Here is an 18,282-nt window from a genome sequence, read left to right as displayed (position 1 = left end):
AATTCTATTCTTAATGCTTAAGGGATAGGAGAATTTTCCTGAGGAATCCTCTTCCCAAGTCCCTAGATTTCTTAATACTCACCCTGAGGCTGCTGGGTTCCTGCTTAGGTTTCCTAATCTATTAAATATCTTTCTATGTAGTATCTATGTTAATTTGGATTCTAGATCACTAGACTACACATAGTGCTATGGGTTCTGGCTAGACACAGGAAAGAGGTTGATTATTTCTATTTGTGAAGCTAACTGATTTAAATGGGGACAGAATTCATGCCTTTGGCCTGACTGGTACTGTAGGGGTCACACTTCCACCATTAAGTACTTCACACCTATTCTGGTCCTTAACTGGTACAAGAATGGAGTCCTTAGGACTCAGAATGTCTATCTTTCTTCCTGCTGAGGCCCTCCCCGCCTTCCACCCTGTACCTTAGTTTCACACACACTCTCTCACACCACGTTGCACTGGAATAATATTTATTTTTTTTTCTTGGCAAAAGTCAAGTGCTACATTTTTAAAAACAGAGAATCCCAAACAATCAAATGCATTACCCATCACAGAAGAGGGTCAGGCAACAGTACAAAATACCGTACTTGATCTTTTTTTCTTTTTTTTGTTACAAGTATTTTTTTCCTTTAAAGTGATAGAAGTTCTTTGAGAACTAATTAATCTACAGCCTGTAGTTTAATACTAGGAGGGAAAAAATTAAGACAGTTAAAAGATTTGTAGCATCTAGCATTTTGCTTAATTCCCTGTTGATAGCACCTATTTCTCTAGGTTAGAAAGGGAGAATTCCACAACCAATGATGTTTCTGTCATGTCATGAAGTCAGTGCAGACTTTTAAGGAAATAACTTCATCTTCCAAGTTCCCTGGGCATAGAGCATCTCTACAATGCCCCCTCATCAACTTGGATGACTCAGGGAGAAAAGGAAGATGATAGCTCTTCTTCCCAGGGAAGGGCTTCTGGCAGCTAATTGGAGGAAGTGCTCAAAGGAAAAAAGGAAATCATCAAATCAAGGGAATAGCCACTGTTTACAACATGATGAGTGTAAGAGCAGGGAACAATAGAACTATATGGTAAATTTGTCACTGCTACATTAAAAAAACTTGGAGCTCAAACATACAAATTATTAAGGTGGAGGAGTGGTATAGGAAGAATATTCCTATTTACTAATTACATCAATGCTGTTACATGCACAACACTGCTGGCCTGCCCTACTGTCCCAGACAGGGTTGAGGAGCACTAAAGTGACTGAGACCTCAGCCATGGAACTCTGGGGCCAACATACCCTCCCCACCACAACAAGAGACTAATATATTAAACACACTTGGTACACACTACACACAGATACTCAGCCCCCAGCCCCTGACCAAACTTGCTTCTGTAGGGAAGAGAAAACAAAATAAAACCAAAAACAAAACCCATCAGGGAAATCAGAAGAGGGAAGGAAAAAGGAACAAGGAGTTTCCTTCAAAGCTAAAGGAGACTCAAGGTTCCTCTGGCTGGCTGCAGGGCCCCAATTTAGAGTTGTTAAGATTGTTTGTTTTTTGTTTTTCTTTTTTTAGAGGGGGGAGGAGGAAAGCAAAGGGAAGGTAGGGAAATCTAGCATAATCCAGTGCTTGAACTTCTACCCCTTTTCTAAAAGCTCTATTAGAGGTCCTGACATTCAAGAAAAGCAAGAGCAGGCCAGGGGAATGGGAAGTGACTCATTAGCAAAAGCCATCTCCTCAGGGAGCCACTGGGGGGGAAGGGATGGGACAAGGAGCATTCCCCTCCCCCCCTTTAGACTCTGTAAGCCCTACGGGTGGAGGAACCTCAGGAAAGGGACCTTGACATAGGGCCCCTGGGGATACCTGCAATCTTCCTCAATGGTTTTTCTGGGTGGTGGGTTTTTTTTTCTGTTTTTCTGTTTTTTTCATATACAGTGTCATTAGACTTGTATTTTAAAAAATAAGATAAAACCAGTCCCAAAGCTGGACTCTGTGGATAAAGTAGTTTCTTTTATAAATATTTTAATTACAAGTAATCCTCACTCCATGTAATTTCAATGACACACATAGTACCTGTGCGTACACACACACACTCATACACACACTCATATACACACACACATTCACACACATGTGCACACACACACACACACAGCCCCCAAACTTTCACAGAAAGTCTGACAGCAACCACATAAGTATAAAGGAATCCTACCTCACAACAGCAAAGTAGGGATGAGTATGACTGTGTCAGCCTAAAGCAGAAGCCAAATAGGGGAAAGTGTGTGTCACTTAAAAAGGAAATACAATATGGGATTAACAAAAAATCCTTTGTGTAAGAAGCAAATAAAAAGCCAAAAAAAAAGTATTAAAGCAAAATTCTGATTGCCAAAGGGGGGGAAAAAAGAAAAAGCCACTTTAGACCAACGTACGGAGCATGTGTCAAATGCCCGAGCCAAAAGCAAATTCTGGTGTTCCAATAAGACCAGGGCATCACACAATTGAAAAATGAAAAGAAGAAACAAGGAAACTGAAGATGGAAGTTAGTGTAAATCTCTGCATTTCAGAAGAGTTATTCATTAGCTCCAGAGCCCGGCATAGTTCCCATGGAGCCCTGAAGGGAGGGGACCTCCTGCCACAAAGAGTTTCGTTCCAGACGAGTCGTAGCAGTGGGTGTAAACAGCATTGGGGAAGAAATCAATGTCTGAAAAATAATTCCTCCAAGTTTCATCATGATTCTGTTGGGAGAAGGGTAAGAAAAAAGGTCTGTTAGCTCCTCAATGCTTTGTTAAGGAAATGAAAGTCACAGGAGACATACATCCTGTATTCTTAACTGGAGTCAGGATACTTGGCCTCAGAATAACGAATCTGTGCTACCTGGACACAGGAGTGTAAACTCCATTCTACCACTCTGGTTAGAAAATGAGTAAAAAAAAATAAATTCAAGTGATGAGGCCATATATAGAAATTCTTTTTGGCAATGTTCATAAGATCTTTTTCCCAGTTGCACCAATGAATGGCTACTTCTGCGTAAAGCATTTAATTTTTTTGAGATTTGGCCTTTCATAAAGATGAAAGCAATCTCCATCCCTTCCTTGATCACAGATGTGTAAAAATAAATCAAGAGAATAAAGATGAAGGGGTCCAGCTGACCTCTTTTTGTTCCTATGTCAACCTGTAGTAAACAGCAAAAGCATTCATAAAAGTAAGGTAGCTATTTTTCTGATGCTGCCCAGGTCTCCCCCACCAGTACAGTTACAGCTAACCCAGTTCTTGCCCCTAAAATGGAAGGCTCACTCACCAGCCAGCCTTTGCCCGTGGTCAGCTTCAGATTTTCCCCTGCGAGCTTGGGCTTGGACCCATAGCAGGATAAGTGCTTCTCTTCTAGAAACCTCTGGGCCCGGATGTCGTAAAACAACAGGGAGCCCTGCCCTGTGCCCACAGTGATGATGTGCTCGTAGAAGCTCACCGAACGGATGCCTGAGGCCAGGGGAGAGGAGAGTGATCAAAGAGAGACATGGAATCATCTTCAAACATGCCACTGAAAACCGACAATGGTTTTCTACTGCCTGTTGGATCAAATCTGAACCTTGTAATGTCTTCTAAAATCATCAGAAGGTGATACTGGGTCAGTTCTAAGGGTCATCCAGCCAATGATGATGCTTCTGCTGGGAAACCAAGGGACACTATATCAAAGAAAATGGTATAAAGTCTCTTAAATTAAAATTTTCAGGCTCATCTTTAACTTTCTTTAATAACTTACAGGATGAATGGTGGATGACAGACCTAAATCCTATGGATCCAGTTTTAATGGTTTTTCAAGTTCATCAATTCTCTATTTCCTTTGTTCACTATATAAAATTGTGATTTTAATTGTGACAAGATAATAAATAATATATAATACATAAAATAAAAAATAATGGGAATAATTTCTAAAAAGAGAACTTATACATCATTCAAAAGAATTATATACTTCAAAGAAGTCCTCCTGGGAGTCTAGTCATTTATACATTTATTCCAGTGATGTTCCTAGTAAATCACAACATTTTTGGTAACTCTTCTTTGAAAATTGTTGACAGAGTCTGCTTACACGACAAGCAACAAAACCAGTATCATTATATTATGATTATGCCTTATTTTAAAAAATAAAAAATGATATTTTCTAGTAGTTCAAATACCTATCTGTACACTAAGCATGGCTCTAAGTGACTCATGGCATGAACTAAAAACTGAATATGTTCTTAGAAGATGAAGATTTGTTGCCACTGAGACTATTCAGAAGGATGACTCTAAAGTCATTTCTCAAAAAAATAAAATAAAATAAAATAAAATGAAGTCAATTTTCAGAGAATATCAAGAAAGGTCTTGAGCAAGGTCAATAACACGTAAAAAAAAAATCTGTGGCCTCCCAAGAAGCCAAAAAAGGAGGACAATCTTCATCTGGATAAAAAAGTTCTTGGATATTTGTTTAAAAAAAGAAAAAGCAACACTGACTTCACCTTTATTTCTTGTGTTATTGTATTACATTTATTCGTTCAACAACAATTTAATGAATACCAACCATGTAAAAGATATCTTAAGAATTATTTCTGGTGGGAATATAAAGACAGAAAAAGTCATGGTCTGTGACCTCAGCAAGTTTATAAAGATTATTTGATAGGCTAGAGTAAATAGTAAGTACAGGGGAGAGGCAGAAGGATAAGACTAAAAAGGAAGGTAGGGATCATAAAGTCAGGGAGTCAAGACTTTAATTTGTAGACAAGTTGGGGAGGGAGAATGAAGGGTTTTTTTTGTGAAAGAGAATAACATAATGAGTGGTGTTTTCTTTAATCTGGTGTTTGCATAATATGCCAGAAGGGGGAGAAGGTAGAAAGAGGAAAACTAGCGAGGATGCTGTTGTATTAGGTGGGCATTAAAGAAGTCAATCACAGGTGTTAATAGAAAGGAATAAATGGAAGTGATTGAAGGAGGAAAAGAAGGCAAGGGAATGAGACAAGTTAAATAGAACTCTCATGTTTTCAGTCTAGTAACAAAGAATGATGATACTACTGACCGAAACAGAGAAGTCAGAAAAAGCAATAATTTTTTTTTTTTAAATTTTATTTTATTTTTTTTTTATTTTATTTAACTTCTGTGTATTGGCTCCTAGGAGCAATAATTTTATATTAAAAAATGTATGTAGGTTTTAAATAGGCTGAATTTCGTGTGCCCAATGTATATAAAAGGTAGAAATGTCCTTTGGGTTTTTTAAAACATGAGACTGGAATTTCAAAGATTGGTTCAGTGATGAGATCTATTTTATCTTGGAAGTTATCTCCACCTAAGAAGCAATTTATGGGTATGGATGAAATTAGGGTAGAGAAGAGAGGATAGAATCTTGGCATTTATATTTAGAAGAAAAGAAGCCAGCTAAAGTTATAGAAGGAACAGTTAAAGAGGGAAGACAAAATTCAGGGAAAAAAAAGAGTTTCAAGAAGGAAGGGAATGTTTACATGGGGATATGATTTGGAGTTTTGGTTTTAAAAGATTACTCTATTATAAAAATTGAATAATATGGAAATAGGATCTGAGTGATAATATATGTACAAACCCAGTGAAATTGCTTATCATCTCTGGGAGGGGGCAGGGAAGAATCATGTAACCATGGAAAATTTTAAAATAAAAAATTAAACAAAAATAATAAAAAAAGAAGGGGAGATTAATGGTATTGAATGCTATGGAAAGGAGAATGTGTATTGAAAAAAGGCTGTTGGATTGATACTAAGGTCACTGGCAGCTTTTGAGGCTAACTTTTAAGGAGTTAAAAGCAGACAAGTCAGATAGCATGGGATTAAAGAATCAATGAGTGGTAAAGGAGAAGAGCTAGTAATCAGACAAATCTTTTGGGTTTGATGAGAGGAAGTTAAGACAAGACAGTGGCTAGAGGGAAACTCATCTATTTATTTATTTGTTTGTTTGTTTTAGGGTAAGATAGACCCAAGTATGTTTGGCACAAGAGAGAAAGAAGGCAGTAGGCAAGACTAGTCTGAAGGTACAAGAAATAAAGGGAGACAGAGCAAAATCTTAGAGAGCGAGCAAGCAGGTAGATATGAGGACAGAGAGGAATTAGCTTTAGGGAAAAAGTCCTTAGATGTGGATGGAAAGATGGATTAACATACAGATGAATTCTAAGATGGAAAAGACAGAACTTGAGCAATTTTGAGAGGGCTTAAATATTCTTAGTAAATTAGAGGCCATTTGCTCTAAGTACAGGATATAAGGAAGAAAGATGGAGTTTAAGGAGTGCTAGAAAGGATTTCGAAAAGTTACTTTGTGATATCGACAAGAATGCTGCTAGCAGTGAGGTCTCAATTGAGGTAAGAAGTCTTGAAAGTATGTTAAATGAAGAACAATTTAGAAAATTGGGCTATTTAGTTTGAAGAAAAGACTTATGTGAACAAGATGGCTGTTTTCAAATATCTGACTACATTAAAGAGACTTATTCTGTGTTGTTTCAGAGGGTAGAGCTAGGACCAATTTGTAGAAGTCACAAGTAAAAGATTTCAGTCTGATATAGTTTCTAGCAATTAGCAAAACTGCCGAAAATCGAACCAGCTGGAAATCTTTCCTATGACAAGATGATTATCCAGTTTCTACTTGAATATTTGTTCAAATGAGAGGGAATCTGCTAGGTAATATAATAAAATGGTAGTCATAATAACTCATTTATATAGTGCTTTAAAGTTTGTAAGATGCTTTATGTACATTACTACCTCATTATAGGATAGTTTATTCACTTTTAGACAACTGATTATTAGACTATTTTTAACATAGAGCTTAAATCAGTTTCCTTGTAATGTCTACTGATTAACCTTTAGGCAGACAGCTGGATGGTAACATGGGCCTGGAATCAGGAAGATCTGGGGTTCAAATCAGGCCTCAGCTACTTATTTGCCATGTGGCCCTAGACAAATTACTTAACTTGTTTCATTCAGTTTTATCAACTGTAAGGTGGGGACAACAACAGCAATGACTACTCCCAGGATAGTTGTGAGGAACAAATGAAATAATTGTAAAACACTCAGTGCCTAGAATGTGGTAGGCACTTAGTAAATGCTTATTTCCATTTATCCTTTTTCCCCTGTGGTACCTGCTCTTCCCTTCCCTCTGAAGTGAACAGAATAAGAAGTTTCCCCCTTCCCATGGGAGCCCATCAAATATTTTGAGGCAGTGGTTGTTCTCTCCCCACATTAAATCTTCTCAGGTCTAGGCTAAACGTTTTTCTTTGTTTCTCATGTGACATTTCTGGAATACCTTTTCTCATCCTGTCTATCCTCCAATTTGTCATGTCACTATTGAAATATGTACACTCAGAGCTAAACAACATTCCATAATATAGTAGGACTATTATCTTCTTTGAATGGATACTAAAAACTTTGATGAATTTGTTTTTTATCCATGCTATATTGCTTGCTCATAATGAGTTTGTGGCTAACTAAAAGTTCTTTTCATAGGGCTCAACTTGTGTTACTGACTTTTAAAAACTAAGTGTAAGCAAGACTATATTTACTCTTATTAACTTTTAGTTTGTTAGCTCTGGCTAGTTCTTCCAAATTGTTGAGATATTTTTGAATTCTGCGTTCTATGAGTATCAATTACTCTACTCTTCTTAGGTTTGGAAGAAGGTTTGTAGCCTTCATCTTTCTAGGATTAAGCATTTTATAGCTTGTCCTCAAAAGGTAGCTGTTCTACTTGGATTACTTTAAACAACCTTTTGGGGTCTTTTTACAGTCCTACTATGTCTGAATGCTAACTGGCAGAGTCCAAAGAGAAAGACAGTAGAGTATGATAAAAAGAATGTAAGGTTTAGAATCAGAAGACAACCTAGGTTCACATTCTAACTCTTAACACTAACTAGCTACAGGTTCCAAGAAAAGTCACAACCTCTCTGTTTTAGTTTCACCATTTGTAAAATGGAGATCACCTATGTGATGTACCTCATGGAATAGTTTAGAAAAAAAACCCTTGGCATACCTGATATATGAGTTATTGTATTAGAAACAGGAGTTTGACATAAGGATAAACTGCTGCTTGGTGGTTCTATTTCTAAATTCTCTCCTGATAATACCCAGCTTCTGGGTATTAAATACTCTAAATGACTAACTTTTTTTCCCCTCTGTATCAGCACATAGAACTGAGATCTTCTGAGATGTTAACAACTATGGATTCTCTTTCTGGGCTGTATCTGATAGTTCAGAGGTATATCTTATGTTATAACATTTCAAGAAATCTTAAGCTGGATGAGAAGACTTTGGAAATTATATGTCTATAGTTTGCCAGATTATTTGCATAATTGTACTGATATCTTCTGTACATATACTAAATATTTTGTTTGTGAAGAAACAAGGTGTCCTGTTCCCCCCCCCCCCAAAAAGTCCAAGATTTAAGGTTGAGAAAATCAAAGTCAAAATGAGGGGCTGATTCTAAAGGGGGAGGAGGCTGTGAAAAAATGTTTTTAGTTAAGACAAAGACTAAGATTACAAGAATAGTAAATGGATATCTCAGCCAGAAGTAGGTAAGTTCAGTTCAGCCAGAAAAACAGCAGAGAGGTGAGCTCTAGGAGAGTTGGGTAAATTGGACTCAACAAGGGCTAGTACAACATGGTATTTGTATGTGCCAATTAGCAAAGTTTAAAAATTGTACCCCTTGTATGTTACTGTCCAATTGATGCCTTAAGCTTTCTACTATTATGTGTAACTTGACACCTTAAAGAACCTTTACGCTAAAGAGGAAAGATTTTGCTAGTACTGTCATCATTAGCCTCACTTAAAATAGGCTTACATTTTCTTCTATCCACACACTCCATTCTGTGAATAATCTTCCCCTTCCTTCCTCCTTGAACCTTTCAGACTAGTTCCCAACATTAGTGGAAGCCTGGCTTCCCTCTGAGGGACACCTTCAATCTTTTTGATACAATATGATTATAACACTTAATCCAAACTCTTGTTGCTTTTATTGATTAATCGACTTCTAGAATACCCTTCCACTTTCTTTAATTAGTTTACCAACCATTCTAGCTTTTGTTATTCCCCTTGGTGACTGAGTAAATATGAATTTGTGCTAATGACAGCAACACCTTACTTCTCCATTCAATGCCCATGATGTCTAGCAGCATGTGTTATGAGGATATGAGGACCTGAAAGGTTGGAATAGATTTGGTGGGAGAGAAAGCACACTCTCACCCACAGGCCTCTGTGTAGGTGCTGCTGGAAGAAAGGCTATGCCTCTCCCCACCTGATAGGCTCTGCTGGACTGAGCTGGTCAGCTATCCCCTTTTAATAGTTGCCCAGGTAGGGAACCACTGAGAAGTTGTATGTGTGGTTAACTTCGCTAGTTCCTCAACCTGGCTGGTGCACTGATCGCATAATGCTGTGGATCTGACTGCATGATTAACTCCCCTTCCCAAGGGCTTAGATATATTCACCACACAGGAAAGGTACTTTGTAACAAAACCACTATATTTAATTCTAGTTAATGGGGTTAGGAACAAGGGAAAGGATGGAGGATTTGGGAACCCTATTGCTAGTTGTCTAAACAAATGATCATGCTATGGAGATTGCTAGATCAGGTAGATACTGGAGGTTCTTAACCCTCTCACTAACTCTGGCCTGACTTGGTCAGAGCCAAGCCAAAGATTAGGGAAGTCTACTAATGATCTTCTTGCAATGACAGTAATACTGTTCTCTCTCAGCTCTAATGATGATGGTTGTAATAGGTCTAGCTCTCTCAGTAAGACAATTGGGTTGCAGATACAGTCCTACCCTCCCTCTTGACCTCTCACCTCCCAACTTCTGTTCTAGACTGAGCCGTCTTGTGCTATGCCTGGTGGGTATTTATAGGGTTGGCTCCAACTGACTTTTGCCCTGGCTCATGGCACCTGGGTACATTCTGAGGTCTTCAACTGCCGGTCTTGTCACTCAAAAGTGGTGTCCATCTTGTCCCAGAAATTCATTACAACACATGCCATCTCAGCCCCTTACATCATATACTTCAAGACCCTGAACTTTTTATTAAAATACTACTACCTCTTTTAGTAGCTCACTCCTGAATAACTGTTCTCTGTCCTCTTTCATGGCATCTGTCCAAACTATTTCTGACTTTCTCACTCTTTAGGCCTGATCCTGTAGTGAGCTATCTCCATAAAACATTACCCCTCTATCCTAAAATCCCTTTTTCCAGGGTCTTTGGGCTATTCCTGACTTATTAATCCTCAAACTTACTTCACCTTTTCATCTTTTCCTGAACTCCTTAATAAAAGAAATTAAGAAACCTCTTTGCTGACTAGTTAACACTAAAAATTCATTTCTAATAATAGACATAAGAATGGTGGTAGCAATCAATATTTACACAGTGCTTTAAAGCGTACAAAACATTTTTTATACATTATCTCATTTGATCTTCACAATAATCCTTTAGGGTGGTTATTGTTATGATCCCTAATTTTTATCTTATTTTTTAAACCCTTACCTTTCATCTTAGAATCAATACTGTATATTGGTTCTAAGACAGAAGAGCAGTAAGGGCTAGGCAATGGGGGTCAAGTGACTTGCCAGGGTCATAGATCTAGGAAGTGTCTAAGTCCAGATTTGAACCCAGGACCTCCTGGATCACAATCCTCTGAGCCACCTACCTGCCTCTGATCCCCAATTTTTAAGAGAAGCAAACTGAGGATTAGAGAAGTTCAGTGACTTGTTCAAAGTAACATAGGATTAAGTGTTTAACTAGGAGTTCAGCCCAGGGCTTCTCTTATTCCAGTCCAGTATTCTATCTACTACATCACACTCTCTCTCAGCTCTGCTGTAGCATAATTTTATTAATCTCAGATTGATTCTCCTGGTTCTCACAGCAGCTATTTAAAATCCTCTCTAGCCTTCAATTCTACTTCATCACCCTAATTCTAAGTGACTAAAATTGAGTCCTGAGCTCCCTCATCTCCCCTTCTTTCTATCTCAGGAATCTTTTGTATCTTCTTTCTCTTTGGTATTATCTCAGAGGATGAAGTGGACTAGCTCCTTATGAAAAAATGTCTTCCATCTGTGAAAATGGAATTAGCTCACCCATATTCATTCTTTAGACTTTAGCCACCAGGAATATGTCATCCCACCCAACTTAGAATTAAATGGCGAGGGAGGAGGTCTATGACCCACGCGAGGTAGTAAATGAAAAATCAAAAACAAGTGACTACCCCCTGGGCAGTCCAAAACAAGGTTGAGGCTGCCATTTGTCCAGTAGTACTGGAGGTGGACACAGGAAGTGACAAAAAGAACTATCTTTGAAATATGATGGTAACTCCCTGTGAGGAAGATTTGGCCTTTTGAACTTGGCCTTGGGGGAGCTTGGGTTGAGACCTCCAACTGCTTCCCTTTGAATTGTCACGTGGGTTAGAAGCCTTGTTTAATTAACCTCTGTGCCCCCCTTTGCGCTCTCTCTCTCTCTCTCTCTCTCTCTCTCTCTCATTTCACCTTCCTTCACTCTTTCACTCTTCCTATTTGTAAATAAACTACCATAAAAAAGCCATCCTGATTTGGCTCTTTCATTGGAATCGTGAAAATTGATTCCTGGCAACCAAACTTTAAATATCCAGTCCAACCATAATTTTTACCTTTTACAAATCTCAATCTCTGCCTTGTCCAAATTTTCACTTGGATCTTGTTATTTTGACCTATTAATACCATCCCAAAGTCCTACCCCCTTCCTACTCCTTTAACCCCCATCTATCTTTCTCCTGATCTCTTTTCAGCTCACAAATAAGCTCAGAAGTTCTCCATTTTAAAAACAATATACTTTCTTAACCCAGATACCCTGTCGAATTACCATCCCAATGTTCTCTCCTCCCCTCTCAACTAAACTATTTTAGACTTCATCTGCTATTCATATTTTAAATCCTTACCATTTGCCCTCCCAAACTTACTATCCTACTGATAATTTAATCTCTCCAAGTTCACTAATGACTTTATTAATTTTCAATACCAGTGACCTTTTTCTAAGGTCTACCTTAAACTGTTCTTTAGCATTTGCCATTTTTTATACTCTCTCTTTGGTTTTCTGTTACACTGATCACTTGTCTGGTTCTCCTCCTACCTGTCCAACCATTCTTTCTGTTTCCAATTTCAATTGGTTTTCCTCCTCTTGACTTCTAAATGTGGCTAGCAAGTCACTACCTTCAGACTTCTCTCTATATACTTATTCCCTTGGGGAAATCTCAACTCATGGATTTATCCTCTCTAGTAATTTTCTGTACAAAAGGGTTTTGGAAATAAGGGAAAGGCTTTGTTCAAGCCTTAAGCTACAAGTGTGAGGTCAGGTACTGAGTATATTAGTCAGTACTATACCAACACATACAATTTAGATTAGTTTCCTCTTAAATCACAGTACTATTCTAGAGGCCCATAGATTCTGACCTCCTTATTTTAAAAACGAAACTGAGGCCCAGACAGGTAAAATGACTGACCCAAGATGAAAAAAGTAGTAAAAGAGATGGGAACTGAACTCAAATCTTGCCTTTAGAGACACTGTTCTTTCTACAATACCACAGTGTCTTCCTTATACAGTTTTACCCCATGATTCTCAAACTTTTTTGGCCTACTGCCCCCTTTCCAGAAAAAAATATTACTTAGCACCCCCTGTCACATATTATCACTGCCTCCTTACAGTTATTCACCACTCCCAAATGCACCTGTGGCCATCACCACGCCCCTGGATCGCTGCAACACCCAGTAGGGGGTGGTGGTGCCCACTTTGGGAATCACTGGTTTCACCTTACACTTGACCATAATGAAGTTCATTTGCCACTTTTCTGTCCACTCAACAAAGGTTTGTGAGATCTAATTGCTGTTTTCCTAGTGTATTCACCATTTTCTTTATCTACAAGTTAAGAGTCATTTGCAATCTCAGAAATTTCACCATGTACTCACTCCATTTTCCACTCACTAGGGAAGAATATAATCTATAGTCCCCACAGAAAGTCAGGTTTCCTCCCTCCCCAATCACCATCACCTTTGGCATACAATCTTTGCTGTTGTGTTTTTGTGGTGCATACCTAAGCTTCAACTATCAACACCATGGAAAGGAACCACACTCACATAGTGCATTCTATGGCATCACAAAGTCCGTAAATATACCAGGAGACTCAGAAAACTTCAGAGTTAGGTTATATTCCATCCCAACCTTTACCCTAATCATAAAACTTGTCTTTAACTTGAAAATTGGTTATCTAGAGCCTGCTTGTAGATTTGCAGTAACCAAAAGGTCAATTACTCTCCAAGTTACCTGTTCCATGTTTGGGCAGCTCTAATTCTTAGGAAGTTTTTCCTTGTGAAGAGACAAAATCTAACTTCACTAACTTCTTATCACTGGACCTAGTTCTGTCTTTTTGAGGGAAATAAAAAAAAAAGTCTCATCCCCCTTTCACATGACTGGCCTTCAAAGTACTTGAAAAGAGCTGTCACTATCCCCCACCCCCATGTCTTCCTTTCTTTTCTCCAGAATATATACCCCAACCATCTTCATTTCTTTCTCAAAAGGCAGAATTTCAAGTGCTCATTCGGTTCAGGTATCCTCCAGTTTGTCAATATCCCTTTCAAAATATGGTGCCAAGAAATATACAATTATTCCATGTCTTGCCTGACAAGGCCAGGGTAAAAAGGGACTATCACAAACCTGGCTCTGGATGCCCTAACTTTTATCAATATAGTCTATGATTAAATAAACTTTTTCTGCTACCATTTTGCAATGCTGATTCATACTGAGCTTATAGCCTGTGGTTCATTAAAATCTCCAAGGTCTTTTTCATATGAATATCCAGTACCATCGCTTTTACCTTATATTTGTATGATACACAAGTTCAGGACTTTATCCTCACCTCTATTAAGTTTCATCTCAGTATCTTCACTATATAATCCCAATCTCTCTGTATTCAATTTAAATTCAATTTATTTAACTTCAGCTTCATGTCATCTGAAATTTTGGATAAATATGCCATGCATGCCATCATCCAAGTCAATGATAATGAACAAGGATGAGGATAGATACTTCCTGAGGCAAAGTACTCCAAAAGGGACCACCTTTTAGTATGACATCAATTTACTGAAAATATATATTCATTGGGTTTTACTTAGTCAACCCATTCTGAACCCATCTAACTGAACTATCATTTAGTCTACATCTCTCCATCTTATCCAAAAGGATACCATAAGAGATGGGACCAAAAGCCTTGCTGATCTTACTCAGTCCACTGCATTTCCCTGATCAACAAATATAGTAACCCTGTCAAAAGAGGAAATGGGTTTAGTATGGGATTCTTAGTTCTAAATGAACCCATGAAAGCTTATCACCTATTTCCTAAATGTTTAGAAACTTTCCTTTGACTACCTTGTTCCAGAATTTTTTTCTGAATTAGTATCAAGTTCACCAGCCTATGACTCAAAGTATCTAAGTTCTATCGGTTTTTAAACATCAAGAAAATATTTACTTGTCTCCATTCCCTCGGCATTTCACCTTATTTTCTTTATTTTTCGGAATCACTGAGAAGAGTCTGTCAGTCATATCTGCAAGTTATTTCAGTGTCTAGGACGCATTTTCAGTAGCTGGTCATGGGCACTATGGTATAGTGCTGATGAGGTTCTCTGAACCTTAGCTTCCCCATCTATAAAACTACTGACAGGGCAGCTGGATAGCTCAGTGGAGTGAGAGTCAGGCCTAGAGACAGGAGGTCCTAGGTTCAAACCCGGCCTCAGCCACTTCCCAGCTGTGTGACCCTGGGCAAGTCACTTGACCCCCATTGCCCACCCTTACCACTCTTCCACCTATGAGACAATACACCGAAGGTTTAAAAAAAAACAAACAAAACTACTAACATCTGAAACAACTTACCTCATACAGGGTTGTTATAAAGATCAAATGAGATAACATTTGTGAAAATGCTTTGATAACTATAAAATACTATATAAATATATGGCATTGCCATTATTATTATTTCTAAAAGCATTGTATTGCTATTATTTTTATCATTTCTAAAACATATTAGGTTGGGAAGGAGGAAATAGATTAATTAAAAGTGATACAAAGCAAAGATAGAAATGGCAGGGAGGAGGAATGGAAGAACCTGATTATTCTTCACTGAAACTGAGGATATTCTTAGAACAAGAGTCCCAGGAAAAAGAAGAATGAATATTCATACTACTTGGGGCTTTTAAAATAACAGGGCTAGTGGAATAACTTGTCAATTCCTGGGAGTGGGGAGGAATGAGAGGAGAGAGAAAACATGAACCATATAACCATGAGAAAAACCTCAAACAAACAAACAAATAAATAAATAAAAACAACAGGGTTAGAAACTAAATTCGGACTGGTAAGCCAGTGCCAGTGAGAAGCAATGAGAATAGAGAGCTGACTTCAGAGTAGGAAGATCTAAGTTCTAGTCCACCTCTGAAAGGTAGATGGGTTGTTAACCCTGGACAAACCATTCAACTGCTCACTGCCTAAGGCAAATCTCTCAGACTTTTAAGTTACAGAGTAGGTACTGATTTGTATTGGTAGAGGGAATTTGTTCACTAGGAGTTTCCTGTACCATTGAAATCACAGGTTCAGTTAAAAAAAAAAGACTGTCAATCAAGGATGACAGTATTTATCCAATGCTATTTAGCCTGTGGTAATAATGAAGGTTAATACTGAAACAACATACTTACTTGTTTCTAGTTTCCAACTTGGTTTTGTATACAACTTAGTTATGATGTTTAAGAATAGTTATTACCTATCTGTTTCTTTGTTTGCTTTCACACCATAAAAACACCTATTCTATACACAAAGAATAATGCATTGGTATTTCATCATCCTGGGAACTTAGAACATATCTGTAATATTTCTGCCCAGATATCTCTTGGCTTTGTGACTATTCTGGCCAAATAAAACAGGACTAGAAAGAGTGCGTGAGCTCATATACATGTGCATGTTATGAGCAAAGAGCAAGCATGCCCACACTGGGGTTTCTCACCACTGCCTCGTTCCCTGGAGCAGACTGATTTGACATTGTGTGATGGTTGTCGTGGGTCCAAGAAGGAGACATGAGCTTGGGAGCCCACTGCATACACAGACCACTCATGGCCATAGGCTAGACACACATTCTCACGACAATATGGCAGCTTGATGGAGAGGAGCTGAAAACCAACAAAAAGAGGATGAGCATATGACAAAGAAATCGTTGGCAACCTCTAACTCCAAATATCTGCAAAGACTAAGATTATCAACAGGTAAAAATATAAACTACCAATGCAATAAACCAACAAATATTCTTTGTGGCTCTAGAGAACTAATCTTCAGAGGTACCAGAAGAAAAAGTGTGTGATCACCTTTAAAAATTGAAATAGCTGCATACTGGTGAGAATAAGGCAGGAAAAGAAATAAGCCTTAAACCAAAGAATCAGAAAGTCTCCTACTCAGAGTCTACCTTTCTCCTCATTATGGGATAAATGCAGCAATCTCATTACTTCTGACCAAGTCACAATATTCAACAGAACTGCTAGCAGTTTGATTAGGCCAGAATACAGAGGCTAATCAAAAAGGCCTCTGAGGAAAAGACAGTACAATAAGAAGCTCATTGGAATCTTATCAAGATTCTTTCATTCATCCACATAACAAATTTTAACTGAATACTTTTCTATCTAAAGCACTGTTTTAGCATTCTGAAGAACAAAACCTAAGGGCATAGAATATGAGGCCTGGAATTGGGAAGACCTAGGTTCCAATCTGGCCTCAAGATGCTTTCCTGTTGTGTGACCCTGGGCAAGTCTTAGAATTAGTACTAAAGGGGGCAGCTAGGTGGCTTAGTGGATTGAGAGCCAGGCCTAGAGACAAGAGGTCCTGGATTCAAATCTGGTCTCAGATACTTCCTAGCTGTGTGATCTTGGGCAAGTCACTTAATTCCCATTGTCTTCTTGTGATTAGTAATCACATCACAGAATTTGAAAGCAGCAAGAAATGTATGATTATGAGATTAAGAGGAAGATACTATTTCAAATAAAAGTGAACTGAAATATATTCCCAAAAAATTATACATAAACTGAATTGATCTTCCCACTGATTTACATAATAATTTTAGAGATGCTCTATCTATTTGTAATTTATATTTGCTTGCCAGTGGCTGATACTTAATTTTATTTGCCTGCAAAGTCGTGATCAGTTAGCAATTTATAAACACGAATGGACTGGGAGAACTACTATTTAAAAGAACACATCAGTGAAAACTTTTGTAATACTAAAAATTATCTTTTAATTAAGCAATTTAATTATCTAGGATTTCTCATAGAGAAGGATACACTTGAATTCCAATGATCCAAGACTTAAATTGAAGTGGTTTCTACAATTTCCTCAAACTTAGGTCGAAGGCAAAGAAGTACCTAGATTTTCTATAACTATTTGTGAACTGCTTAGGAGACTAGGAGAAAGTTAGGGAGCACCATGACTACAAGGTTAACTAATTTTCATACAAAAATCACAAAAGAAGTGCTGTGACCACACCTTGGACAGTGCATGCTCTGCTTTCCAGAGATGAAAGTAGCCATCAAGGGACACTGCTCCAAGCTCCTAGAAGAAAAAAATGAGAAGCAGTTTAATATAGCTCTACAACAACACAACTCATGTCTCATAGTCATTAAAGGTAGAACTGGATGTGGGGTGCTTAGAACCAGGCAGCCATGGTTTCCTGTTCTGGTCCCTCCATCTAGCTCACCTCATGAAGGTCCTTGCTTCACTGTGAAGAGGTGATTTAGTATAAAAGAAAGAGGACTGTCTTTGGAGAAGTCAAGAAAAATAGACTGGAATCACAGATCTGGCCATTAGCTATGTGACTATGTGCAAAATATGTTTCCCTCCGAGTCTCAGTTTTCTCATTTGGAAAATAAGGATAATAGTTAATTATAGCATCTAATTGGAGTTGCTTGAGTCCCACTTTTGGAGACCTTTGTTATTCTATGATTCTTCTAGTTCTATCTCAAGCTACCTCTACCTTATTTCACTCTTCTGACTTAGAAGAGCCAACTCAACTTTGGAGTGTAAGTTATCAGAGAAGAAGTAGGAAACAGAATGAGGTAAGGGATAGCTTTTATTTTAGGATCATGGTAATAATTAAAATACTAATGTGAAAATTTATATCCAGGGGAAGCTAGTTGGCTTAGTAGATAGAGAGCCAGGCTTAGAGATGGAAGTCCTGGGTTCAAATCTAGCCTTAGACACTACCTAGATGTGTGAACCTGGCTAAGTCAC

General features: G+C 38.1%; 1 protein-coding gene across 1 annotated transcript in view; it reads right to left on the bottom strand.

The window, feature by feature from the left end:
- Positions 1-454: 454 nt before the first annotated feature.
- DCAF12 (DDB1 and CUL4 associated factor 12) overlaps positions 455-18,282 on the bottom strand; it is an 84,121-nt gene continuing 66,293 nt past the window's right edge. Inside the window, exons 6-9 of the mRNA XM_044661433.1 lie at positions 17,539-17,604; positions 16,016-16,178; positions 3,287-3,465; positions 455-2,723 (exon numbers count right to left, since the gene is read on the bottom strand). Of these exons, the coding sequence (XP_044517368.1) occupies positions 2,565-2,723; positions 3,287-3,465; positions 16,016-16,178; positions 17,539-17,604 (567 nt within the window). The 3' untranslated portion in view covers positions 455-2,564. The remainder of the gene's footprint in view (positions 2,724-3,286; positions 3,466-16,015; positions 16,179-17,538; positions 17,605-18,282) is intronic.

Source organism: Gracilinanus agilis, chromosome 1 (genome assembly GCF_016433145.1).
Source record: "Gracilinanus agilis isolate LMUSP501 chromosome 1, AgileGrace, whole genome shotgun sequence".
NCBI classification, from domain to species: Eukaryota; Metazoa; Chordata; class Mammalia; order Didelphimorphia; family Didelphidae; genus Gracilinanus; species Gracilinanus agilis.
Note: the sequence above shows the minus strand (reverse complement) of the source record. Positions and strands in the feature narration are given on the sequence as shown.